This window comes from Cygnus olor, chromosome 4 (genome assembly GCF_009769625.2).
Source record: "Cygnus olor isolate bCygOlo1 chromosome 4, bCygOlo1.pri.v2, whole genome shotgun sequence".
Classification (NCBI taxonomy): domain Eukaryota; kingdom Metazoa; phylum Chordata; class Aves; order Anseriformes; family Anatidae; genus Cygnus; species Cygnus olor.
In genome coordinates this window covers 15,538,788-15,566,627 of record NC_049172.1, presented here as the reverse complement: position 1 = coordinate 15,566,627, position 27,840 = coordinate 15,538,788, and the positions used below count along the sequence as shown (strand labels likewise).

Sequence of the window (27,840 nt, the reverse complement as noted above, 5' to 3'; positions counted from 1 at the left end):
AGCTTGTTTTAAAGCGGTGCTTGAAAGACTACATCAGAAATGGATCTTTTTTTCACTTCAGCATATACTTTTTATGATTGTAAGTAAGAATGAAAATAAGTGAAGACTTATTTTTTAATAGGATATATTTTTGAAATGCAGTGATACCAAAAGGGACTTAAAGCCACAGTGGATAAGCAATTAAATATGAACTTTGCATGTGATGCAGTAGCCGATGAAGGAAATGTGATGTATATATAAGCAGGACAAGCTGAAGTGAAGTGTGGAAATTTTATTTCTAGAATTTTAAAGCGTTATTAAGATCATGATTGGCCACCAGCATCCAGCTTTGGCCACTGGCCTTCTGACAGGACTTCACCAGCTGGAAGGACTGCAAAAGAACTAAGCTGTCTGGGAAATCTGCTATGTGATGAGAAGCTAGAAAAGTTTCATCTACTTAGATGGTCAATAATTGTGGGTTTTGTTTTTTTTTTAAACTTGTGTTGGCTAAATAGATTATTGCTCCCAGTGGCTGGTTGCAGTTTCCTAACCAATATTAATAGAACTTGTACACTGACAAAGATTGGCTGTTGAAACTGATTTTACATGTCCTGGGTCATTTTCACTGCAAAGAGTGAAAGGAGCATGTGTCAGTTCCTCAGCAGGCAGGTAAGAAAGCAGTAGCCTCAGGCAAAGGGATGATGATGAGCTGCAAATGGAATCTCTTCACAGAGCACGAGACAGCTGGGAGAGAGCATTTTTTCTTACTTCACTGTAGCCAAGCGAACAGTAAACTGTGATTGATATTGAAGTGGATTTCAGCTACCAACACAAATGTATCTGGTGTGTTCAGCATAGAAATGTAGTTGAGTTTGTCTTGGGGTGAATTTGTAAGTCACTGGACTACTGGAGGGAGAGAAACCTCCCCTGCGGTCTTCTAATGAGCTTGTCCTTGTGCGTTGGTCTAAGTGCATTGCATGATTTACAGACAGAATTGCTGAGTGAAATGAAGCAGCCCTTCTTGTGAAGGAAGCACAGTTGGGTGCAAGAGATAAGGTTGGGTTATAGTGGGTTTTAACATAAATGAGCATGGCATGGGTGTTTAAAAATAAGCCATCCATTTTCTTATTTGTAGGCGTACCGTTCCCAAAGAATTTCATGTCAGTGGCAAAGACGATTTTAAAGCGTCTCTTCAGAGTTTACGCTCACATTTATCACCAGCACTTTGATCCAGTTATCCAGCTACAGGAAGAGGCACATCTTAACACTTCTTTCAAGCACTTTATATTTTTTGTTCAGGTAAGTGTGGCAGGAACGTTACAGTTATGATTATTATCTTGAAAAGTTCTGTATCAAAGCAATACCCGTTCAGTTTCATAACAGCGGGTATGTGTGTGGATGAGTCAACACCTCCAAGGCTCTAAGAGTATGTCTCATGGTATTTGTATGTATATTTACTGCTAGAAGTATTCAAGGAATTGAAACATTTTCAATGAGGTATTCGTTTGCTACCAAACTGAATAGAAAAAACTGTTTCCTAGCAAAAAAAATAAATAGAACAGTAATTTCTTACGAAAGAAAGAGGGAGGACAGTCTCTGAAACTATTGATTAAGGATTACAAAGAGAGTGTTTGCTACAAGACTACATTGTTCTCCCTTCCCAGCCCAACAAAGGGCATCTTCTCGGCATGTTTCCTCCCCTTAAATGGGGAAAAAAGCTTTAGGCAGTGAACTTTACTATTTAGATAATGGCAGACAGGCAGAAAACGATGTAGTGGCTACGCCTGGACTGGAAGAGCTTACTACCAAATGACTTCTGTCAGAATAAGACTTCTTACTTGAGCTGCACAGATATAACACTGTTTGTCTTTCCCCTCACCCCTGTTACAGGAATTCAACCTTATTGATAGAAGAGAGCTTGCACCACTTCAAGAACTGATTGAAAAACTCACCTCTAAGGACAGATAAAAGGAAGAGGATTTTTTCGAAGTCACTTGTTTCTTTAAGCGAGCGTGTGGTATTTGTTTTTTGTTCATTTGTTTTTTTAAAAACAAAACCCTGTGCTGTTATTCCTGACAGCCAAGTTCTACTCTCTGTGCTTTTATTAGGGGAAATCTTTTGTCTGTTAGTGACATGCAGTAAATAGCCTTTTTTTTTTTTTTTGATAGTTGTTATTCATTGTGGAATTTTAGCAGGTGCTGACTGTTTGTAAAGGAAACATGCTTGGTTGGGGGATTGACTCTGCTGGTGGATGGGTTCTGTATTGTGTCAATGGTAGCCCATTCTCATGAAGTCCCTTAAAGACTTCCTTACATTCTCTAAGTGCCTTGGCAAACTCGCTTCTGAGGTGCAAAGCACATACAATACTGAACGTTGCTGGAAACAGAAAATACGAACTAACACCCAAGACACTTACTGATACTTGTTTTAGAAAAAAAATATATATATACTTACACTAAAAAAGCCATAACTTACTTAAATCGATGATCTCCAGCTTTTAATACGAATATTTGTCTTATTTTTTTAGAGATTAATATAGGATTTTTCAAAAGTAGCTATTTCTTATAAAGAGAAGTGATACGAACCTCTAGTCGCCAAATCAAAATGATGAAGGTGGTGTCAAAATTACAGAGAACTTGTGGTTAGCAAATACTTACACGTCTGTTGCACTGTTTTTTGCTTTTTGTGGTTACTTTTTTGTAACAGGTGAGTACAATACCAAGTTGGGTAGGGCACTTCTGTTAAGTTTCCTAGCGTTTGCCAAATGAACCGTCAGTTTGCACAAATACAGTTAGGGAAGATAGTCAATAGCAAAACTACACTGGAGTAATACTAAGAAAATCCTGCCTTTAAAAGTAACTAATGAGATGGTGTTTGTAAGTTAGGAATAAAAAGCCCAGCTCCATGGAGGAGGTCTGATGGCCAGTGTTTTCTGTAATAGGGAACATAGCTTGAAGGGAAGGTAATTTTGTGAACTGTTTAGGATTTTCATTAGCACAACAGTGTTCTCCCCCATTTAAAATTGCTGCCCATCTCCAAAGAACTACAGAAGTTGGGAAAAGTAATGGGAACATACTGGTGATTTTTAGTGGTTTGTAATTTTGTAAGTGCATCTGTTGTTTCTGAGAAAACCTAGCTGAAATGTGTCCTTCCCCCCACCTGTGTTAGTCTCTCTGCCTCTCTAGCTTTCTCTTGCCTCAAACCAGACATGAGAATCACCTGTGACAAGTTAACTTCTGGGGCTGTTGCAGACAATGGCTTGGAAATCTCTGCTGCAACTATATCAGTTGGGTTTCCCATTGCAGAAGCCCATATGACTCTCTTCTCTGGTTCATTTATGGGTCTTGTCAACGCTGCTGCATTTGGGCTTCAAATAAATATGCATTAGGGTCTGCAGTGTGCTATCCCATGATATCACTAGTTGCCAGATCTAATACAGTAGGTGGTTAAGGTTGGCAGGCTTTTCTAGGTTGTGACTTTCCTAAAACACCATTTTTAGATCTGAGTAATGTGTATGTATCAACTGACCCACGTATACTACATTGACTCTCAAACCTCAGAAATTTACAGGTAAAGTCATGGCAGAAAAGTTGAGCTTTTATTTTGGGCACCTCTGCTTGACTGAAAGCGTTGAGTAAAGGAGAAAATGCTGTGTAGCAGCCTGCAAAATATCTAAGTGGCCATTAGTATAGACAGCTAAGAAGTATTTAAGCACAATAACAAATATATGTTCATTTTGGAGACAAGAATCGTTGATTTTGAGTTAAAATACTGTACTTCAAAATCATCAGAAGCTTATTTTAAGAGCAATATTGTTCCTCAATGGAGTTAAATTACCTAGTCAGCATGAGAAGCAGTTTAAACTTTTGTTACTTCTGTCTCTTTTTTTCTTACCAGACTGGAGAATAGTTGAGAAGACCTAGTACTGAACAAGAAAAATGGCCTTGTGTGCTTTTTTTCACAGCTTTTCATTTAGAAATGGAAACTGTTCTTCTTCTTGTAGAGTAGTAAAGAGTGGTCATGCAGTAGTGTTCATAGTGAATTTAGGTTTGGTTACAGTAAAGTTAGATACAGCGACTGCTTGCAAAACACCTGGAGTTTAGCATAGGTAATTCAGACAGCCCTTGGCTTCATTAGAAGCTTTGCTAAAGTTCAAAAAAACATAAAATACATTTTGTCTCCTTTGCAGGTCAAGGTCAATGTCCAGTAGAAGCTGCTTATAAGTTAAGGACAAGGGAAAACTTCACTTACTCTGTTTCAGCTTGTGTCTACACAGAATGAAGACATTTTCCTAATATGTAACTATCAAGGGAAAGGGCTTCTTTACTGTGATTTTTGTTAACTTGGAAATTGGGATTGGGTTACATTGATCACAGTCCACGCTGGAAAGATGAAGTAGGTCAAGCTGATGATGCAGAGAGCTTTCCCTCAAATGTTTTGACAGACTCCTAGCTTAAAAAAGATAGAGTAGGGTCATACCATTTTGCAGCCAGTCACGATATTGACTCTCCCCTGTGTGTACGTGCACGTGGGAGGAAAAGGGGAGAGTTATCCCGTGTTTGTTCTCTCTTCAGTGAGTTGGAGGTCAGAAAAAAATGTGCAAGGTAAAAGAAAACTGAAGGCAAAAGTACATAAGAGAGACAAGCACAATTTCCTTCCCTTTGTCAAGACACCTATGACTGCAGTATTCACCCCAATGCTTTTGTCAGTCTTCCTGTTCAGAGGATATACGTGGTCTGACAGGCATCCCCATGAAATTTTGTTGGCCGGTGGAAGAGTCAGTCAGTGGTGTAACATCTAAATCCTGCTGTCAGGGGTCGAGTAATGTGCTAGTAAGAAAGGAGCTCTCATAGGCAGAACATCCCATGTGTTGGATTGGGCAAGTACCATCCTTTTTAATAGTTGCAAAAACAGTTCTCCTCCTATGCACTACCTTTTATTTTATTTTATTTTATTTTATTTTATTTTATTTTATTTTATTTTATTTTATTTTTTGTGCTGTATGGTACATTCAGCAAGGTAGCTGGGAATGCAGTCCTTGTAGGGACTGTGCATGATTCATGATGTCTTTGCAGCTGCAGAATTGTTTTGAACTGAGTAGCATGCCTGACATCTGATCTGGATGTGACTCTGAGCCTAGTTAGGCTGCTGCTAGCTCTGGGTGGAGGTTTGGAGGGCTCTTTTAGTTCAGGACTAAACAATGCAGAAGACTAACATCTTTGCAGAGCTATGGGGGTGGAGAGCACCCACGTGACTATGCAAAAGCAGCTTAGCTCCTGAATTCGAAGTGCAGTATTTTAAATGGACTTCAGTCATGCAGGAAGCTGAATTTAGAACAGGATCTTGCACACACAGCCTTCTATGCATACTTCTATCCGAGAAGTGTTTAATGACTGAAACTTCTAAGCTTGAGGGAGATAGGCGTTCAGCTACAGAGGCGTGAAGAGTGCTGCGGATGCAGTTTGAAATTAAAAATCCTATAAACTTGCCAATGAAAACTGCTTTACTGAGTTGAGTCGCTACAGCTCAATAGGCTGCATGTATATATTCACCGTGCTGATAAAGCTTACTGGAGCCTTTCAACCAGTGCTAGAGTTTGTGTTATCACATTGCAACAAGACGTGACAGTGGCACAAGTCTGCACCAAGGGGAGATACCCCCTATTAGATTTAAAGCTTTTTTGTTGGCTTGGTGGCATATACAAGAAAGAAATTAAAAAGAAGAATACTTAAAAGTGAGGATTTGCTGTGACTGGTAACCATTGCAGTTGCTCTCCTCTCCTCGTTTTTCGCAGACTTGCACTCTGAAATATTTTTTTTTCCTTTTTTTGAACACACAATTCTAGAAATTCAGAGGCATTCACTGCAGTTCAGCAAATCAGAATTTGAATGTATTACTTAAAATATTATTTTTATGGAGATAGTGTATTTTTTTGCATTTAGGATCTGGCAGTAGAAAACACTCCTACAGAATAGTTTCTAGGCATGTAATAAAAGCTTGGAGATCTTGATTTGCCTGACAACTGTATGAACACATTGTTTAATTATACAACACTTGAAAATAACATTAAAAATAACATTAAAGATAAGCATGCAGTGTTTGGGATTCAATATCCCTATGCTGTTTATATTTGCAGCTTTTAATTACTTTTTCCTTTTTTGCTTCAAAAAGATGTGGGACCAGAAATTCATGTGTGTTTACACTTGTGAAGTAAGGGCACATCAAAATGCTACACAAAAGTTGTCATGTTTTACAAGCCGAATCTGGGTAGAGTGAATATGTTTATAAAATAGTGCATCGGTTGGGGGGTGGCAACCCCCCAAATAAAACCCAGAGAAATGAACCCTGAACAAATGTGCTGCTTTAGGCCTGTGTTACAAACAGTCTCTGTTACGTGTCATGAGATCTTTGAAACAAAACCTTTCTGCTTTGTGGCTATCGGGAGCAGAAGGTGCTGATGGGGCTAAATCAGGCTGGGCGCTGCCAGTGGTTGCTGAGGCCTTCCAGTCTACTGATGTCCTTAAATTCTGCTGTTTGGGGTGTTCTTCAGCTACCAGCATATTTGACCATGTCAGTGATGTGGGTGGTAACTTCAGGAGGTCATCTACCTCAAGCCGGGATGGGACAAACTGTTAGTTAAGCACGTTTGGCCACCTTTGCCAGTGTTGACACTGTTGAGATGGTGTTGGATATGTTATGCTTGCAGTCTTTCATATTCAAGTCAGGGATACAAGTTAATTGTGCAAATAGAAAAGAAAAATGCCACATTCTGCTGTTGCAGGTAGCTGAATGGTAGGTGAGGGGAGAAAACAGGTTTCAAGGGGCTGACGGCCCGTCTGCAAGCATCAAGTTTCTTTTACTGCTTACTATGCAATGTAGAGCTTTGAACTTTAGCTTTTACTTCAAGCTGCAGAGGAGCACTGTCCTTCTTCAGTATTTAGGAACTGAACACTCTCCCAGTCTCCCTGACACTCACTTAACAGGTAAAGGATACCTATTTGCTGCTATGGACTTTACGTACCTTTCAGATTGTTCCTTTCTGCTTCTTGCCCCCCTTTCTCTTGAACCACAAGACACAGTTTTATTATAAACATATCCTTTTTGGGTAGCTTTCCTTTTTCTTACCAGCCTTTCCCCCCTTCCTACCTGCCAGAGTGCTATATTACTGTATATAAAACACCCCCTTTTAGTTAGACTATTTAAAGAGGTGCAGCATGAATACAGATTCCTTGCTTTTCTTTCACTAAAAGATTCACTCTGAATCTTATTTCCTTCACTGCTAATTCCAGTTGTTTTTTCCCAAACTGCACTAAAACCACTAGTAGGTTTACGAATGTCTGTTGTCTTTTCCTGGATATCTTATCTTATAAGATGAGGCTAACATCGGTCATTTTAAGTGTTAAACCTTTCTACTTTCATGCTTTTCTTACAATTTCCTTTTACCAGGTTAAGATTGCAGTCTAGGTAAATACCAGATTACGTTTTTGTTTTAGAAACAAATTCCCTGAATTGTTCATAGAATATTGTATTTTTAGGGGAAATTAATTTTTATAGTCACTAAACTATACTCATTATTTTTGTACGTTTGCAACTTCTGACATTTTTCAGATGTGTCGCAGAGGGAACGCTTATTTACATTGCTGTTTTATTACTTCTGTGTGCTGTAGTCGTGTTGCTTCGTACCACAGAAGCACATACCTTGCTGTGCAATGGGAGAGAAGAATGCAGTAGGAGTGAACAAGGTTTCAATATAAGGTCATTTCTGAAGGCAAAATATATATATATATATATATATATATATTACAGAAGCAACACTAACCTTTCCTCCTCTTAAAATCTTAATAACATATGGGAGAAAATATGGTGTAAAATGCAAGACAAGAACCCTTACTGTAAGCTAACTGTGCCAATATCGCTTCAGTTTGTAGTCACTGATTGTTCCTTAGTTTTAAATGACAGCTTTTGATTTACAAAAAGAAAAAAAAAAGTTGAATGTCTGAAAATTTGCAACATGTTTATTTGAGAGTTGTAAATAATGTATACAGATCGTTGTCTGTGATGGGACAAAATATTTAAATTCTAGTTTTTTTTTTGTTTTTTTTTTTTTCAACAAGGAGCTGAAGGCTGTTTATAAGAGGAAAATAAATAGCTTATGTTTGACCACGGTTGTCTTATTTATTTTGCCCGTCCCCCCGCCGCTTCCCCTTCCCGTCCCCTCAGGGCGCCGCCGCCCCTGAGGCGGGGGCCGGCGCGCGCCAAATTCGAAAGGCGGGCGCGAGCGCGGCGGCGGAAGGGGCGACGGTTATTTCCGTTGCGGCCGTTGGCGGCTCGCGCGGTCGCTGTGCGCGCGCGGCTCCCTCACACAGCGTCTTCCCCCCCCCCGCGGTGCCGTCCCCTCATGGCGACTCCCCCCAAGCGCGGGCGGTTGGAGGGCAGGGTGAAGAAGATCGCCGTGGAGGGCAACATCGGTGAGTCGGGGGGCTGAGGGGGCGCCCCGCCGCTGCGGTTGGTGCCCGAGGACGGCTTTTCCCTCCGGTTCCGTCCCCAGAACCGGAGTCGCGGCGCGATAGCGAGCCGGGGGATAACGTGACGAGAACGTCGGTGCTGGGAAAGCTGCGGGGGTTTTGAGGGAAAAAGAAAGCTTCCCGGAATGGTTTTTAACTTGTTCGCCTTTCTAAGGATTTATTTTTAAAGGATTATTCTCTCTGCCTTTCCTATAAAGATTTATTCTTTCCTGACTGTAGCATAAGACACCTTTGTAAATGCAGGCTGTCAGGTTAAACTTGTAGTATTCAATACCTCCCTCAGCAAACGAGAGAAACCTGTTTAACTGTTGTGAAGAGCAGGAGGTTCCTTCATAATAAGATGCTCTTTTTTTTCCAAGAGGCTGAGCTCAAAATTGAGGGTAGGAGTTGTAAGGAGTAGGTACCAGTTTGCTAACTGGTGCCTACTCCTGCACTTGAGAACCAACTGCTTGGCATCTCTCAGGTCTAAGTACCCCTTTTAAAATCTGAGCGTTTTTTCAATTGGTGGTGGACTTGCATGCTGTATCTTTGAGAAAACATCCCTTCTGCTCTGTTTCTTCTTTGCTATTCCTTTTTTTTTTTTTTTGCCTGAAATATAAACTGCAGCAACTTTGAGCCCAAGAGTGGACCAACAAGCAAATGTAACTTTCCAGATAATTGACAGGCTTGCTGTCATTAATGCTTTGATATGAGTGTTGTAAGGTTTTTAAAAACACAAAAAATGGTGTTTCAGTTCCTTGATAATTTGTGGTGCGCTAGGATCTCTGAATCATACCTGCATGACGTCAAAAGGGCGGGTGACACTCGTTTATGATACTTGGAAATAGTTGTTCCCTTGTTCAAGAATGATAGCATTCTTGACTACTATTCTTTCTCAATGCTTTTCTACAGCTGCAGGGAAATCAACGTTTGTGAATATTCTCAAACAAGCTGATGAAGAATGGGAAGTTGTTCATGAGCCTGTAGCTAGATGGTGCAATGTTCAACAAAATTCGGAAGAGGATTGTGAGGTATGATAAACTAAGATGAAGCTTTATTTTTCTCAAAACCAGTTAAGTGCTCTTCTAATATGAGAGGTAGTGGTCTTCTAAACATACCTGTTTTTTTCAGAAAATACATGTGATATCTTTTTCACTGACTATCATCATAGAACAGTTTGGGTTGGAAGGGATCTTAAAAGCCATCCAGTTCTGTTAGAATCCCTGCCATGGGCAGGGACACCTCCCACCTTACCAAGTTGCCCAAAGCCCCATCCAGCCTGGCCTTGGGCAATTCCAGGGATGGAGCATCCACAGCTTCTCTGGGCAGCCTGTGCAGTGCCTCACCACCCTCAGAGTAGAGTACAGATATTTTTCCTAATGTCTGATCTAAACCTACCCTCTTTTAGTTTAAAGCCTTTCCAAAGCAAGAAAACTCCTGAGTCAAGATGACGACTTGTTATTAAAAAAAAAAAAAAAAAGGATGAGGGATAAGATAACAAGTAATGTGAAGGCAATCACTGACCTCCTCCCAGAAGCAGACCAATGCCCTGGCAGCCTCTGAGCACCACTACCCTGCAAATCAAACCCCTCCCCTCCTCCTCCTCCAGCTACCTGAGCTAATTGCTGGGCGTGATGTCTTATGGCGTGGAATATCACTTTGGCCTGTCTGAGTCAGCTGTCCCAGCTGTGTCCCTCCCAACTTCTTGTGCACCCCCAGCCTGCTTGTTGTGGTCAGAGTGGGAAACGGAGAAAGCCTTTATGTTGTGCAAGCACTGTTCAATAATAGCCAGAATGTTAGTCTGGGATTAACTGTTCTAGCCTCAAAAACATAATGCATCACACTATGGGCTGTTCTGTAACAACTCCATCGTGGCTGGGTCCAGCATACTTGCACGAAATTTCAAATCCATCATAATAACCCCTTGAGGCTAGCCTTAAAAATGGCACTTTTCTGCAGTTGCTTTGTCTGGTTTGAAGAAACATGACGTTATATATAACTCCTAGAATTAGTCAGGAAACACTTAAAAAAAAAAATATATATATATATAAAGACAAGACTACTGTGTGTTAAGCTGTTTGTTCCAGTTTTGTTCTAGAATTTGAGTTGAGCTCAAACACTAAGTCCAAATACTGAGATATTTTCAAACATCTAGAGGTAATGTGGCAAAAATATTCAGACAGAAGCAATCATATTTGATAGATTATGTTTTCTAGTAAAGCTGAGGCATGCAGCTTTCAGTTTTGGTGGCTTTAGTGGCTGCCTCAAGGTGTTTGAGCAACATTCTGTGGGCTGAGGGATATTTTTGGCCTGGAGCCTGTTCTGAACCTCTCAGGTATGATGAGAACATCTTAAGGTGCTGTATTAGTAGCTGTTGTAATTGTACGGTAATTACTGAACTGGAATGCACGGAAAAACAAAAATAGATCAACTTCATAATTAAACATAGGCTTGTCAGAGTGAAAGGAGCATGGATTTTTTCACAATGTTGTTGACTTCTTGTACTGATAGAATGTTGTTCTTTCATTAAAGTTTGTAAATACTGATCAAAGTGTTTTTTTTTTTTTTTTTTGTACTTGAGCATTTTGACACTGTAGAGTATTCAGTGCTAGGAGAAGTAATGTTACTGCTATTTATGCTTTGTATACAAATAGGGTTGAGAGGTAAATGATGCAATTACAAACCTGAAAGAAAAGCTGGATGGAGTTGTAGTTCAATGTAGTAGAGCAATTCTGTTTTAGCTTAATACTCTACCTTCCCAACTTTTAAAGGGTCACCATATCTATTTAAAAACAGGAGCTGACTACATCACAGAAGAGCGGTGGAAATGTGTTTCGGATGATGTATGATAAACCAGAGAGGTGGTCTTTCACTTTCCAGACGTACGCCTGCCTCAGCAGGATTCGGGCTCAGATCAAATCCCTTGAAGGCAAACTCAGAGAGGCAGAGAATCCTGTGGTCTTCTTCGAACGATCTGTCTACAGCGACAGGTATGTTGGATGCGAAGTCCTTCGAGTGAAGAGCAAAATCCTCCTAAATACAGCCCAGAAACAAATAACAGGTGGAGCAGGCCTGAGCTTTGTCACTTCCTTCATCTTAACTTTGATGCAGGTGAATCACAAGGATAGCAATAAGAGGCTTGTTAGCATTCTCTCATTGGTGTTGACAGTGAAATAATTTTACTGAGTTGAGGGTTTATACTTTTGTTGAATAACCTTGAAATCATAGAATTGAATCATTTAGATGGGAAAAGACCAGTAAGATCATGAAGTCCAGCTATTAGCCTAGCACTGCCAAGTGGTAGCACCGCAACTAGACCATGTCCCTAAGCACCATACCTACACGTTTCTTGAAGACCTACAGGGATGGTGACTCAGCCACTTCCCTGGGCAGCCTCACAATGCCTCACAACCCTTTCATTGAAGGCATTTTTCCTAATACCCAGCAGAAACCTTTCCTGGTGCAACTTCAGGACACTTCTTCCTGTCCTTTCACTTCTTGCTTGGGAGAAGAGATCGACCCCCACCTTACTAGAATCTCCTTTGAGATACTAGTGGTAGTTGTAGAGAATTATAAGGTTGCCCCCAAGCCTCGATAAACTATATGTAGTTTCTTACTCTTTCTGGGTATCTTTTTATGGCTTGTGCATGCACATTTCCTTTTAAACAAAAGGGGAGTAGGCAACAAGAAGAACAAATAGCAGTTTCTTTGTTGCTTGCTCTTGTTTTCTTTTATGCTTCATGAAAGAGGTCTAGCTGTTCTATATTGCTGTACCTCTCCGTGTGTAGTTGCAGAAGGTTAGATTTGATCACTGAATTCCGTCACAGAATCCTTAATCCTGGTTTACTGTGTTCTAATAGATTGTAAACAAATTGCCACAGTGTTTCAGTGGCTTGTAAATTACTCCTGAACAGACACCTGAGCTGCAATTTTTACTGTTCCTTGTGGATGCTCCTATTGGCAACTGCAATAGACAGAGGTACAGAATGAGGAAACCAGCTGTTTATTTCCTGTCCAAATATTCATGAAAGTTACACAGTTATGTTGCTTCTTTTCCTAGTTGCTGCCCAGTAGTTCAGGCAAAGAACTTGATAAATGTATACAAGCTTAGTTTTGTTTACAGAACTATTTTGTTTTCACAGATACATCTTTGCAGCTAATTTATATGAGTCTGATTGCATGAATGAAACAGAATGGACTATTTACCAAGACTGGCATGACTGGATGAATAAGCAGTTCGGTCAAAGCCTAGCGCTGGATGGGATCATTTATCTCAGAGCTACTCCTGAGGTAAGGAGTAAAAAATTATAACAGAGAAAATTAGTACCTGTTCCATGTCTTGCTGTTAAAATGTGGTCTTCGTGTGTACTCCCACGGTATCTTCTTCTGCTAAAAATGCAGGTTTCAACTATGACTCTAGGACTTTATGATTGAAGAATAATGTACTTGTAAGCAACTCTACTAAGGTCACAGTTCTTTGTCGTTACATCTCACCATTTCTTTGTTTTACGGATGGTTTTGAAAGTCTAAGACAAGGAAACAGTTGAAAAACTTGCCTTCAAATATAATCTTTTCAAAATATTGAGCTATCCTTAACCTTCACCATAAGAATCCTGATGATTAGAGTTCAGTTTAGATTGTAGTATTCCCCCAGAGACTATAATGCTTGAGTTATTACTAATACCATCTGGAAGTACTTAACATAAGAATGTTCTTTCAAATGTAGCCTGCGTATTTGTAAATAAAATGTGAAGATAATGGTTTTCTAATTATAAAAGCAGGTCGTTTATGTGACGAGCAAACTAGAAAATACCATTGATAATAAAATAAGTGAAAAGTGCAAAATTAGCTATAGGATCTTTGCTGTGACAGAATAATTTATAGTTAACGCCTCAGAGGATATGGGGTGTGTGTTTGTGAAGCCCTTTCACCTGGAGCAATGGAGCTAAGCCAGATGAATGCATTTGGTTGATGCAGTGCTTCAGCACGATGCTTTGATGGCTGGGTGTCCAATGTATTTTAAAAGAAGGTAACAACATAAATACCACTCTTGAGTATGAAAGTTGCACAAGAGGATAAAAAATAAGAGTTTTAAAAGGCTCCGATTTTAGTAACTGACTGACTTGTAGGTCACTTCCATACTTCTCTACTTTGATCTTTTGTTTTTGTGCTTAACAACTCAGTAATGTAACATGCTAGATAGAGTTTCTGTGAGGGCTTTTTTCCTAGGCTTACTGTCAAGGGATTTTTTTCCTCCTTTAGTTTGAGAATGTATACTTACAAAACTAAGCAGTTTTAAAGAATTTTGATCATCTTATACTGGAGGTGTTGGATGTGTTTAGGACTGAAACGAAGTATGGCATTCAAAAACAGAGCTCTTTAGACCCAGAAATACATAAGGAGATTTTGAAATGCCAGTCTGTAATGTTGTAAGGGTGTTTCTATTCTCTTTCCATTCAATACACCAGTCCCCTTGTTCTTTTAATAAAAAAGCTTATATGAGACATTCCTTGTAGAGGAGAAACAATGCAATAAATTTCCTTGAGTCCTTCTTTGATTTTGAAGATAGTCGGTAGGCTCCATCAGCTGGAAATGGAGCAACGTTTCTCTGTTCCTGAGATAGGAAGCAAGTTGAAAATTCATTTTTGACATATTTAGCACAGTAGAAAGGGTTGTCAGGGAAAAAAACAAAAACAAACAAACAAAAAAACAACACAAAACGCAGCAAACTAGACTTCCTCTGTATGTCTGCAAAAACAACCAATCTTTTCTCTTTTCAATTTTGCATTTAGAAATGCTTAAATAGGATTTACTTGCGTGGAAGAGATGAAGAACAAGAAATTCCCATCGAATATCTGGAGAAGCTTCACTACAAACATGAAAGCTGGCTTCAGCATAGGACACTGCGGTAAGATCTGTTTAACAATTACTTTAGGATGGATAAATGCTCTAAGGACGTTCTATAATGCTTTTTCTACCAGTGAAACTTCAGCTTTTCCTTTGATATATCAAGTCAAACCCCAGGAATCTATCTATCTATACATCCTTAGTGGTATTGACTTTGTGTTAATTGTTGCTCGGACATGCAATGTGCTTTCAGTTCTTTTCACATAGAGCTCTGAAGAGCAGATGGTTCAGCTGAACTCATTCTAATATATGGCTGAATTGATCGTTGGGTGCTGGGGGAGCAGTGTGTTCAAGGATCAATAATGTATCGTAGGAGCTACACTGTCAATGTAAGCTTTTTTGTTTATATTCAGAATTCATGGCTGTGATTTAAATGTGCAGCTCTTTTCATGGGTTTCTTAATAACAAAAAACAATGGATACATGCTTTTTTTTTTGCAGCTACTAATATTTTCTTTGTTTCTATTCCAATACAGAACGGATTTTGAATATCTACAGGAAATACCTATCTTAACATTAGATGTTAATGAGGACTTCAAAGGCAAAAAGGACAGATATGATCACATGACTGAAAAGGTAAAAAATCTTGTGAACAGAACAAACTGATTATTTGGATTAATTGACAACCTGTCAAAATGATTTCAGGATGATACTTGAATCAAAAAGTGTGCTGTTCTTCGAAGTCAGACTGATCTTCAAAATTGTCTCTTGATGTAATTTCTGACCTAAGTTTTTGATTTAAAAAAAAATAAATAAAAAAGGAAATATTCCAGGCTTATTTGAGAAAACTTTGACAATTAGTTTTGTTTGCAAATATAATGCCGACTTCAAACCCTCAAGTGTTTGAAGGAACTGTTATTTGCTATGTCATGCTTATAACATCATGCAGCTGTCCTAAGAAATGTGATGGAAGTGGGAGAGGATGAGAAAGGCTAGCTGATGAGAGGAAGAGAGAGAGAGGCTACACAGGTCAGATGTTTGGGTTAAGGTCTTCCCTGTAATATGTGTGTAGAAGTCTAACCTAGAGTGCTAGTCAGTGGAGGAATTTGGTTCCGGGTGCTGTGAAAACAGAGTACAAAACCGTTTAAACAGACAACGGAAGGATGAGTTTACTGAACCTGCAGCCGAGTTTTGATGCAAAGCAGTGAGTCAATGGAAAAATATTTTAGGTTTTGTAGGTTTTTCTAATTAAATGAAAGAGAGTAAGGCTATCCTTCTGTCTTCTGGTAAGTCTGCTACAATAAGGGACTATATAACAAAGCTAATGAAAAGAGATTCTCTAAAAATAATATATTTACTTATGTAATCATCCTAAAATATTTAAAGCATGGAGTTACGTCCAGATACTGAACAGCATTATAGCCTGCTGCAATACTGCTTAGTTGGGATCATGTTTGCTAAATTGGCAGTATCATTAAAGCTTTTCCTTTCAGTTGTGTTTGATAGTGTTACTCAAAATCCTTCTCAAAAGCAGTGATCTTAACATTCAGGGAGTACTCTTTGAATATGGCTTCTTATTTTATTTGAGAAGTAATGCAGAATTTGAATCAGAGTTACTCTTTTATTTGAAGGCATGGAAAAAAAATATTCGTATGAAAGGAATTCAAGCTGAGATTTTTGTTTGCATTGAGAAAATCTAAATCTTAGCACCAACTGGTGTAACACACACAAATGTTAATAACTCAAGTGTCTGGTAGTTGAATCATGATGGGATTCAGCTGAGGACAACCTGACGTGTTTGAGTAGTTGCAATGAGTTCCAGGCCTTAGCGATGTTAAGTGCGTGCTTTTCCTTCCTTTGGCAATTGCTTATTTACCCTCAAGGAAAGCGGCTCTGTACTTTGGAATCAGTTTAGCCACTGAGAAGTGGAACCGTTCACCTGATTAAAACCAGCATTCATCATATTTGCTCCTTTAAAGCTTGTCAGTTGATGGAAAGACTGATCATCCTGGCTGTAGAGTTGATTTTCTTTCTGCCTGCACAGAGTGAAGACCAGGCTCAGGCAGCTACGTAGGGATTTCAGTGAAGTTTTCTCCTGTGTCGCTGTGACGCTACCTGTGAACAACCTAAGCCCTGTGTTGGCCTTGTTTTTTGGTATATCCCAGGTGGTGAAACTGCTATGCTCTTCTTGAGGCTGGGTGCTTTGGCCTTTAATATGTGCTTATGGCTGATGTCGATCCAAAACCCACGTTTCCTGCTCGCCTCTGTTGCAATGTTCGCTTTCAAAGATTAGTCCTGAAACTAGTGCCTAAATCATTTTTATAAATTTCCTCACGCAGCATTATTGTTGCTACTTTCTAAAATGGAGGATGGCTGTCTTATGATTGCCATTACTCTGACTAGAAGACTCAGTTCCCTTCACTACATGAAAGGATTTGACCTCTTTATTTCTGCTTCCTTGAGCCCTGAAATAGGAAAGGAATGGTCACGATTTGAGAATGTGATCCAAGATCCGTTTCCATTTCACATCAGGAATTTAGACAAAACGTTTACAGATGTGTCCCATGTACGAGAGCTTCTGCCAATGGAATAACGCCATGTTCTCTAGTGAATTGTGCATACTTCTCTATGCAGTAGTCTTGCTTGAGTGGAAGGAGAGGAAAACTCTCCTAGTTCTGATTGTATCACAGTGTAGTTGCTAGGACTATGTGGAATCCTTTGAAAGAGAGTTTTGTCCCTAGACACTGGATTCCTTGGGTCCTATAATGATTAGGTTTTAAATATTTTAAAGAAGGGTGCCTGGGCCTCACTGCCACTTCTTGCTACCTCTGTGCTTTAAAGGAATTTCCTCTTGGGGAGAGGGAGTGGCGGGGGCACAACAAAAAGGCTGCATACCTGTGATAAGAGCATTCTCAACACGTTGTCTTCCTGCAGCCTTTGGTAGTGACCTGAATTGAGGATGTAGTCTAAAGGGATTGCACCTTAAAGCATAGTGCTACTCTACTGCTTGGTACACTGTCTCTTTTGGAGTCATTTCTCGTTCAATTGTAAGGATTATTTGAAGTGCTGTACTGGGTCTTGGTGCTCTAAGTAGAACATGTAGACCTCTGGGTTCTAGGTACCGTACTGTGGGCCAGAACTTCAGTATTAATTTTTAGGTAACATTTGATCCATTCTTCAACCACAGGACATGGAGTTTAACAGTATCTGGAATATTTATGACATTGTCCTACAGTATCAGATCTTTTTGAAGGACTGTGGTTTTGCTAGGTGTTGTTTTATTATTTATTTTCCAACCTCAAATTATGAGGAACCCATTAAATGGATTAAAAGAACATTGGGCTCTTCGTTGACATAAAATATGAGCAGTGTTGTGGTAGTGGGTGTGGCCTGATGTTTTCCAAATGACAGATTTTTTTGAGGTGGTCATTATCTTCCTTGTGGTTAGGTTAGACCTGCTTTTAAATGAATTCATTTGTGATGTAGGGTTGTAGTTTAGGAGCGTGGGAGGAACAAGCGTCATTCCAAGGTGTTGCTCTTCGCACCTGCTAAATTACAGGCACTGTGGCTGGAAAAAAAGGTCTTAGTGGACAAGAAATGGCACGGACAATTCTAAGTTTATTTTTCCCAGTTCCTGCGTCCTGTAGTACGGCATAAAGCAATGGAGAGGTAAATGTAGCTACTGTGTATTTGTGTTGATAAATTCTTTTTTGGTTGACAGTATGTGTTTCTTTTTGCAGGTGAAGGAATTTTTGAGCACATTATAATCCTCTTTGAAGCACAGACGGAGCCAAACTGTTCCAAACATCTGTGTGATCAAAGTCTGAAGTACATTTTCTGCTTTTATAGAAGGCCTCTGGAGAGGCAGGACTCAACCCTGTTGATTTAATTGTGAGGAACAAACTCTGTGAATAGAGAAATTATTAAATAAATCGCTAGGTCTGAGGATTATACAAAGTAATATGGACAAATTCTGAAGATACTAGAATCCTGCGAGTTCCTGAATATTCTGCCTGTTTCTGATCAGATAAATAACTTCTGGAGTATTTTATAGCATTTTTTAATTTATTTTATGACCAATAGCTATTTAATTTTCAAGGAAGTAGTGTTTTTTTTAGCTCTCATGAAGTTTTCTAGTGGAGTTGACTTGTTACTGGTGTCTTACTGTTCTGAGGAAGAAAACATAAACGCTTATGCTGGTGAGGAAATTTTAATATATCCAGGAGTTTTATATTTACAAGATATACAAAAAGTCATCTGATAATTTTGATAGGTGAAGTTGTTTTCAGAATACACTGAATCGAAACAAATCGAGACGTTGCAAACTCTGGAGATACCATCTTAGTTTTTAACCTGTTTTTATTGTGCACTGCAAGATAGAACATTAAGAGGCTTTCATTTCTCTAGCATGTGTTGTTTTGTTTGTTTGTTTTTTACCCTGAACTCTCCGTAATACAGAGCTGGTTTTGGCTGTTTGTAAGTCCTTTTTTTTCCTGTAGAGAAGCGTGTTTGTTTGATAGGTACTGTAAAGGGAAGAAGAAAATCTTGTAATTTAGAGCGGAACATGATTCACATGTTTCTAAACGTTTAGTTAGCTATGTTTTGGATGTCAGAGGCAGCTTCCTGCTTTTGTTAGAGCTTATTCATTTTTTAACTGAGCCTTCAGGGTGTTCATATGTAATACTGCAATATTTGGAGTAGGCTGTCCTTAACCATCATCTTGTAGTAAGAAGGGGAAAACTCTGTGGAGTAGCTGCTATTTCAGTGCATTTTGTTCCATTATCGGAGCCACTTTTGTTTCAGGTGCAGAAAATATAAACTCTACAGGGTGCATGTCTTTACGTACTGTTTTATGTGCTGTTTTGTTCAGCTTTAAGCACTTCCGAATGATTGCACAGTTGGCTTTTGAATGCAAAAATTTCATTGTGAAGTATTTTATTGTCTACTATGGTGCCTGTGTAACTTGCTAATTTGAGATGAAATTTCCTCATTTGTTATTGGAATTGTGCTGGTGTTCTCTAGCATTGACTGAAAAATAAAAATGGTTGGAAAGACTTCTTTGATGCTTAGTATTGTTAGCTCCCTTATTTTGTAAGACAAATAATGTAGATCGTTGGTTTGTAATATTGGTACAACGGATGAATTCAAGATGATGTATCCTTGGAGTGTTTGGAGTATGTGTTAACTAATATTTCTGATGCACTGAGATGCGTCAGAGGTCACTAGCTTCAGTTTTTTCATATATGGGTATTGCCTTTACGGGATAGAGACAAAGGATTATATAAAATATATATGTAACTTCCTGATCAGTAGGAGTGTTTTGTGTAATACTTGTGTTACAGTGGAATATAGCAGTATTATGGTAGAACTAATTGTTTTGGACTTCCAGATTGCCTAGTAAAAGGAAAGATTAAGATTTTAGCTCCAGAAATGGAGTGAGGTGGATGAAGGTTCAGTTCAGATTTACTTGAAACATAGCAGAACCTTTAAAACATTCTTGGCAACAGTCAGAACAGTAACAACTTATTTTGACTGACTGTGCAATTATTCCTACTGTTTCAGCTGTCAAAATCAAGGATTTAATTACAGGAATTGGAATGACAGTGCTCATTTCAAGCAGTAAACAAATCTGTGTTCTTATAAAGACTTCTTTTCAAACCCATCACAGAACACACACACATTCTGTGGCAGATTATCTCCATCCTGTTCCAGAAAGCTTTACATAATCTCTGCCAAGTTTGGGATTGAGAAAGCAAAGTCCTGACCAATTACTAGAATGTTTTTAATTGCTGTAAACAACAACAAAAAACACAACCACAACAAAACAAGGAACTTTTTCAGGGCTTTGACGCTAGCTGTGTTGAAGTGCAAGAAGCTTTTTGTATGTAGGACAGATGCAGGATGAACAGAAGTGGCAATGTCCTTATGCTGTTCTGTCTCTGTCTCCGCTTAAACCTCACAGCTCTACCAGTATCTCAGGCTTTCAAATTTATCCGTATTCTTTTCTTTCTTTAAATCTATTACCAGCATACCACACACAACAGGATTGTTGGTTTTTTTTTTTTTTTTGGTCTGTTAGAGATATGGAGGGTTTCTGAACTGATACTTACGTTTGGTGATGTTTTTTCAGTCTGAGTGCTGCGTCCTTTCTTTTCCCTTGGGTAAGAGACACCTTGATGCAACTGGCTAGAAATGCTTGCTTGTTTTAACCAAGTGTCATCACGATTGGGGGAAAAAAAATTGGTATGCAGGTTCTCTTATGTTTTGTCTGGTTAGAATACAGATTAAAATATTGATTGGTAGCATTGTGATTGCTGTGTAAGTACACGTATGAGTAATGGACATAGTATTGCCTCATTTTATTTTTAGTCCTTGTAATTGTTTTTTGTGTAGTGGATTTGAACTTGATATGAACACTGCTTAGAACAGCAATCAGTTTATAGGTAGAACTTTATTTTTTAAATTTACATGCCAGTTAACTGTTTCTACTGTTTTTCATTATTTATGCAGATGTCATCATAATGGAATTGTATATAAAATGTGGTTAGTATAGAGATGAATACATTCTTTTTCCAGCAATTAAAGACACCAGAAATCTACTGGTGAACTAGAATTGACACAGGAGAACTTTCCTATAAGCTAATAAGCAAAGAAGAATGTAGTAACAAGTAAGTCATACCTTAGTAGGGAAAAGTGCATTTGCTATTTCCAGGTTGTTTCAGCAAACCTAGGTATAGAAACTCCAAGGCTGCTTTTAGACTCACTGCACGATCTAGAGAAAATCACTCTACCTCAGTTTTTTCATCTTTAAAATATTGGTATCTCCCTATCTCTTCAGAAGACTGGGAGGATTAGTTAATATTGATGTGCTGCTGTGTAGGTCTAAAGTGTTCTATTAAATAATTAAGAAAGAAAGTGGACCTAGTTTTAGAATTTTTCAGTGGGATGTTTTGCCTTTGTAAAAGGGGCCAGTAGAAATTATTTATTTGTTTTGAATAATATTAAAAGCCATTAGTGCAATGTCACTTGTGTTGAAATTGGTTCACTAAAAAAATACAGCCACTGAAAACTGGCACCCTTTGCAAGGAAAAGACGCTGTTACTACAAATACAATCTTGAAATAAAAACAGCTGGCAAAATCTGTGCCGTAGTCCCTGTAGCTAGTGGTAGCGGTGAAGCCATTGTGCAGTTATGTGCAGAATTTGCCACATGAGGTCATTGTATCCTCAGTTCTCCTGCTGAGCTGGCCGCAAGTAGAGCGTTAGCGTTTTAACTTTGAATGGCTCTGGAAAAGTTCAAGAAGGAAGAGACTGCTTCCTGGCCTTGCCAGAGCAAAAACATTAAACTGATGAATAAATACTCTACTGAATGAGATAAATCCTGATCTCTGGAAGGAGGGGAATAAAGCAAGCCTCTGATGGATTAAGTAAAGGACTAAAAGGCTGAGCTGATGGGAGGGGTTTTAACACCAGAAGGTCTTCTGTGCAGCCACCAGCTGTTTCTGCTCTGTGAGCGAATATTAGCACATGGATAACACTAATCCTGGTGTGCCTGAGCAATAACAATCTTCTAGACCCGAACCATCAGACCCAAATGCAGGCAGTGAGCAATACTAATGTTGGCAGCGTGCTGGGGAAAATAAAGCAATTGAGAATTGTACTGAAGCCATGCTTAGTACTTAATGTATCAAATATAAGCCTGAAATGGGAATGGCTCTGAAAGTGTGGCTGAAAGCGAGTAGTGACAAGGAGTGTAGATTCTGGACATAAGTGGTCAAGTGATTTATTTTACCTTAGGTCAGAATTCAGTGGGGGCATGCAGTGAAAATAATGCACAGAGGCTAAAACCTAGACTGTTGTGTGTAGGTGACTTGTTCTTAGGTCAAGGTTTCAAGCCATGGCTGTAAGCAATATGACAGCAGTATGAATAAGAATTTAGTGCATGCTAAAATAATACGTAGGATAGTGCTCATTTCTTGGATTTCTGTGGATTGCTTTTCTCAGTGTCCTACACAAGACGTACATTAGATCTATGTATCTGCAGAATGTTGAGTTAGTCCAGCTCTTACCATGTGTGTTTGCTGGCTAATAATACCGACAGGCTTTGGAAAAGGAGGTGGCCGCTGCAGTTTGTTCAGAATACATTGCTTTGCTTTGTCCACATTTTTCCTTTCTGCACTTCATGCTTCTCTCTCCAATTTCCTTCTAAGTTGTTGTGACTTGTCTTCTAATAAATACCAAAGACATTATCTTGCACAAGCTTTAACAGACTCGTTAAAGCCAAAATTTCGGTAGCATGCAGGCTACTTGTAGATGTGGGTTCTGCAGCTTTTCTAGTTTTCTCTCTTAGGAATCCTAGTTGTTTTCTCTGAGCAATTCTCTTGTTAGTCTGGTTGATTGCTGGGGCTCTTAGTACTTCTTGGCTTCAGCCCTGTCCATAGATGTGTACTGACGGTGTGCTCTTTTTTAACCATAATTATCTTCAGATTTGCCTCCACTAGTTTCTTAAAATTGCCCTCTGATAAGTTTCCCCACTGCACCTTTGGCTTTGTCCTGTCCATGGAGCTAGCTCATGGCCTTTACCCTGACCCTCTCGGCTGTGTACAGCAGCCTCAGGTCGTTGACTGCGTTGTGGCAGCAGGCTGCTGGTCGGGGTTGGCTGCCTGTGTCCTGTCTGTGCTGTGCCTTGGAAGAAGACCTGTGGTAACAGAGAGCAGGACTTTACTTTTTAGGTATCTGTTCCAGATCTGCTCCAGTGCTTGCTTCATGAGGGCTTATTGCAGTGGTCCAGCGTAGTCAGGTAGGTATTTCAGGTGTGTTTTTCCTTGTCAACAGTTTTTCCTGTCTCTGCCTTATCGTCTAGGGAGAAGATAAGTCCACTGACTTCCAGCTTGTTTCAAGTGGGGTTTCTGTTGCGGTGTGCTTTTTCCGTGGCCTGATGATAGCATTTTAGGATGCCATAACTTTTGTGGTCTGCCTTGACTGCAGCTTTTGCTGCAGCATGCTTTAAATACTTTGTATTTTGAAAGGAAGGCTTGCTGTCTATTTTGACAAAGGAAATATAGCTCTGTTCTGTGCAATTAAGCAATTTTATGTATTGGAGAGTTAACTGAGATTCCTTAAGTTTGGGAATTTTCCTTTTCTTCAACAGTCTCTGTTTTCAGAGTGCCTCATGCTATTGGGCATACACTTACAATTGGCTTTTCATAGCTAATGAGTGCCCCTACTATGCTTACACACTCAGGTGTGAAGTACATACTGATCTCCAAGTTTCGCTTCTTACCTGCTGTGATGTACTCTCTGTCCTCTTTGGACTTAATCACAGCTCATGCACAAGACTTGCTTTTTCCCCAGAGAGGACAGCATGATCCTTGTGGTCTAGAGGATGATTGTTTTGCTTGTGGCATTCCATCCTCTACAGCATTGTACTGTGGGACAGGAGTGACCATTGATGGTGCGAAGATGCTATTGCATGGTGCACTCTAAAATTTATTTCTAAATGCATCTGCGAAGTCTTATGGGTGTATCACTCATTTAGACTTGTATGATACTGCTAGAATCTTGATGGTATTTGTAGTTCTTTAGCTTATTTCAGTAATGGCTTCTCGTGTTATCTTTTGATGACACAATTAGTCTTTGCATCCAGTGAGGCAGACAGAATTGGTCCATGCCAGAGATGAATCACTCAATCTTTGTCTGAAAGTTTCCTTTTCTTCCAGGGTTGTTCACCCATGATAGACTTTAAGTGATAATGTATCTTAGTTTTATGTTTTATTGACGGCCTGCACTTGCCCATTGCTCTCAGATGAGGACATCTCCAGCATTTGGTTGCACTTTTGGCTTTAAATGCTGCTTTACCATTGCTTCTGGGATTGCCTTTACAATCCAGCTGGAATCATGTTGGCAGTAGGTCAGAAAGCATTGCTGAAAATGCAGCAATTCTCTGTCAGCTTTCTGGGAGCGTGAACTGAAGGTCTCCATATCTGCTGCAGACCCTCTGCAGACCCTTTCTTTTTGTTGCTTTTTTTTTGTCAGGAGTGTTCTCTCTCTGCCTTTGAGTTCTTTGTTGTTGTTTGCTTGTTTTTCTGTGGACTGAGTCCTGTGCATCCCACATACCTACAGCAGCATATACACTGGATGCGATATTGTGCTTCTCTGTCCCTTTACCTCTTGAGCTCCTGCAGTGAGAGCCTGTGTACCCAGGGTGAACTACTGACCGTCACCATATTGATCCTTGTCTTAGATATCTGTAGCTGCTGTAGATCTTAGAAGTTATTTCTGTAGGGGATTAGACCTTTTCCTACATTTCTTGCAGGTTGACATAGTACATCCAATGAATGAGCTTGTCTTTCTTTTGGAAATACTTAATGTCTTGAAATTGCGTTTAGGTACCTGAATTCTCAGTCTCTTAATGTAAGTACTGATTTCCACTTGTGCTTCTTCATGTCAGGGTTCTGTGTGTTTTTTGGGAGGTGGGGTATGTATGTTTTCCTAAAAGTCTTTACAGTCTGTTTTTAAGGGGAGTATGGTGTTCATCAAAGAGCCAAAACAAGTAATTTAAGTATATCATGTGTTACTCCATGCAAAAGCATCATTTTTTTACCCCCTTTTATTTGTGATAGAAGGCTTTATTTCTTCAATTCGATCTCCTGTGCCTCACCTGGTGTACAGATATCCAGATAAGAAAGGCTGGCATGTAATGTTCCAAGCAGGGCTTTTTCCTCATGTCCCACCTTTCTGATACATTTCCAGATCTGAATCCCATGAATGCAGTGAGCTGCTGGTATATCTCATCTATCGTACACTGAATAATGTGAAAGAACGCTGTATAAAATGCAGTCGGCTTTCCTGTTTTTTTTTTTAAAGGGGACTGTGTGCTGTCTATAGAGTTAACTTTAACCTGAAATAACAAAAAATGTTAGTATTCAAAAATCCTTGCTTCTAGTTGTGGCTCTGTTGCTGACATTGTGGTCTTGGCTAGGTTGCTTTTCTGAAAACGAGTCATTAGTAGCACCAGTACTGCTGATAGCCTTAAGCTTTTTTTATGTATTTTTGACCTTTTAATTGTGATATGAATGGTCGGGGAAGATGGAAGGAATTGGAGGGAAGTTCTTAGTTGATCTTTAAAGCAGAGAGAGAATTGAGACAGATGTTAAGAGAAAGAAATCTTGTTATGAGCCTTGACATAACGAATGTGTAGATATGCCTGAAATGAAGAGTAAGACATAAACAGATAGTGAGTAGAATGTAGTTTTTTTACCTGAGTGGGATATGATGTTAGCAGGAGCAAGGATGTTGTCTCTGAAAACAATGCCTGATGCTGCAAAACGTACGCATCTGGGAAACGCGAAAGGTAGAAATAACTTGAATATTTGCACATGAGTTGTCAAAGGATATGGGAAAAGTTATACTGATAAGGTTTCTGCAAACTTTTGTCTGTATCAATGGAGGCAGTAGAGAAACTTAAGAACCCTGAGAGATAAGAAACTGCCTCAAAAAGCAATGTAGTTGGTCAGCCCTGGTAGCAGGGGGCTCAGGTAACAACAACCAGGTGCTCTGCATCTGTACTCAAGAGAAGTGGTGACCAGGAGATGTTTACTGCTGATGTGTGGTTGATAATCTCTGCCCCCTCACAAAGAAAGGTGAGGATGAAGAGTGTATGAATGGACAAATAACTTTTGGGTTAAGGGTTTTGGTGCAGCATAAACAAGACGGGTAATATAAAGGCTGGTAACCATTTAACAGGACAAATGGGGCGAGAGAGTGGTGGGTGTACAGACAAGGCAAACAAAGCCTTTAATCTGCAGTACTGGATGTTGCTAAAGATAAATCAGAAAATGAGTCTGGTTCAGGCTGAAGTTAAATATGTTAGCATAGAAACATGCTGGATTTAGAGCTTTTTGTGATGAGTCCAATTTTGTCCTAACTTCTTGTAAGTCCGGACTATTTCCGTGGAGTTCAGTAAATCATAGAATCATGTACTACCCATGTACTCTCTAGGTACAGCTCTGATTGTTAGGCAAGGTATTTTATGTATAGATTCCTGTTTAAAAATCTGTAGGCCTTGAGAGATGAGTGATTTGCTAATACCATAGACAAATTATCGCAAAAAGACAGTCTTGCTAAAAGTGCTCGTGTTTGATCTCACAGGCTGGAGAGGCAGACACATGTTGGAAAGGGAGAGCTGATTCCCTTCTTATGGACGTGCTTTTCACAGTTTCGCTCATTTGGCAGTATATGATGGAAGTAAGAACGAGATGCCCCAGACTAAATCTTTGGCTCATGCTCATCCTTATTTTAAATGAGCTTTGCCAAAATCAAATCAAGAAACAGACACAGAGGTGGAAAGGCTTTCTGTCCTTACAGGAAATAACTGCTGTAATCCAGGGTTGAGAAAAACTGAGATATTTGTAGGCTAGCTTTGAAGTAGAGTATTGCTAAATGGAAGCCATTAAGATCTCTGTAGCATGCAAAATGCATCTGGCTTCTTAGGAAATAATTCTCACGTGACTTGCGCACACTAGCTGTGGCTAGTGGGGCTGTGCTGTCAGTAGTAAAACAAGCACAGTTTCTGCTTTAGCAGTAGTCTGTGTGCCATGCACAATCTTTTTGTTGAACGGTGTTTCATCAAATTGCTTCTGTTTTGCACAAGTGGTAAGAGAGGAGAATTGCATCCCCAGGATCGTGTTTTCTTCTCATTCAATGACCAAAAAGAGGGCTCTAATTTTTTGAAGCCCATGACATTGAGCAGATGTGACGTTTGTGGACTAGCAGTTCTTAGCAGTGGCTTACACTGTGTAAAATGTATCCAGATGTTGTTATATATTACGCTTTTATGAAACAAATGTAAGCATCCTTACAGAAGGCTTGTTTTCTCTGTAACCTTTTGCCAAGTCCTTTAGAAAGAGGAGTAGCCTTAGTCTCAGGAGGCTGCAGCCTACAGACAGGAGTTACCACTGTAAACAATTATGACTAGTTTCTCTTTTTGGGGGGGAGGAGGGGAACTAAGTGGGAAGTAATGGAATTACTAGTAATTTTTCTTGTGCATGTGTAATATTTTATGACCCTTAAACAGGATATGCAGCAAGTGAAGAGTTTAGGAACTTATTTCAATGCCCCAAAGGGGTTCTAAGCAGCAATGGTGCAGCTCAAGTAAGCCAAGTGTAGCATCTATATGTAACCCATAAATATTACCAGTGAAACCTGCAGTATACTAACTTGAAGATTTTTCAGTACTTGTAAAGGGAGCACAACAGCTCATTACAGTAACAAAGAGCTTGAAAATGGTTTTGAAAACCTATAAAGGATTTTTTTGAAACTTATAAGTTAGCATTGACTAAGACTGTCTCCTGCTATCGTGGCTGGGCATGACAAATAGCAGTGTTACCCCTCTTCTTAGAGAGGACTAAATAGAGGCAGTGTATAGTGGATTTTTCATTTCCTGTGTGACCTCGGATATCAGAGAACGGAACAAAACCTGTTTTGGACTTGGCTATTGCTTTGGACTATGCC

The 27,840-nt window shown here is 39.5% G+C and overlaps 2 protein-coding genes across 3 annotated transcripts in view; both read left to right on the top strand.

Annotated features, from left to right (window-relative positions):
* Positions 1–8,136, top strand: part of MOB1B (MOB kinase activator 1B) — a 41,504-nt gene extending 33,368 nt beyond the window's left edge. For both annotated transcript variants that reach the window (XM_040556793.1, XM_040556794.1), the window contains exons 5-6: positions 1,115–1,278; positions 1,870–8,136. In XM_040556793.1, coding sequence (XP_040412727.1) covers positions 1,115–1,278; positions 1,870–1,947 — 242 coding nt within the window. In that variant the 3' untranslated portion in view covers positions 1,948–8,136. The remainder of the gene's footprint in view (positions 1–1,114; positions 1,279–1,869) is intronic.
* A 143-nt stretch (positions 8,137–8,279) lies between these two features.
* On the top strand, positions 8,280–19,381 carry DCK (deoxycytidine kinase). Its single transcript, XM_040556792.1, has 7 exons — positions 8,280–8,447; positions 9,396–9,514; positions 11,280–11,473; positions 12,626–12,773; positions 14,276–14,391; positions 14,866–14,965; positions 18,070–19,381. Exons 1-7 carry the CDS (start codon positions 8,378–8,380, stop codon positions 18,094–18,096), a joined length of 774 nt encoding a protein of 257 aa, XP_040412726.1. The 5' UTR covers positions 8,280–8,377; the 3' UTR covers positions 18,097–19,381.
* The last annotated feature ends 8,459 nt before the right edge of the window (positions 19,382–27,840 follow it).

Bases quoted from the DNA above. Each gene is read 5' to 3' on its own strand.
- DCK (XM_040556792.1), top strand. From the start codon at position 8,378: ATGGCGACTCCCCCCAAGCGCGGGCGGTTGGAGGGCAGGGTGAAGAAG. The intron at 9,515-11,279 runs GTATGATAAACT...ATTTAAAAACAG, and splicing joins ATTCGGAAGAGGATTGTGAG to GAGCTGACTACATCACAGAA. The intron at 12,774-14,275 runs GTAAGGAGTAAA...TTTTGCATTTAG, and splicing joins ATCTCAGAGCTACTCCTGAG to AAATGCTTAAATAGGATTTA.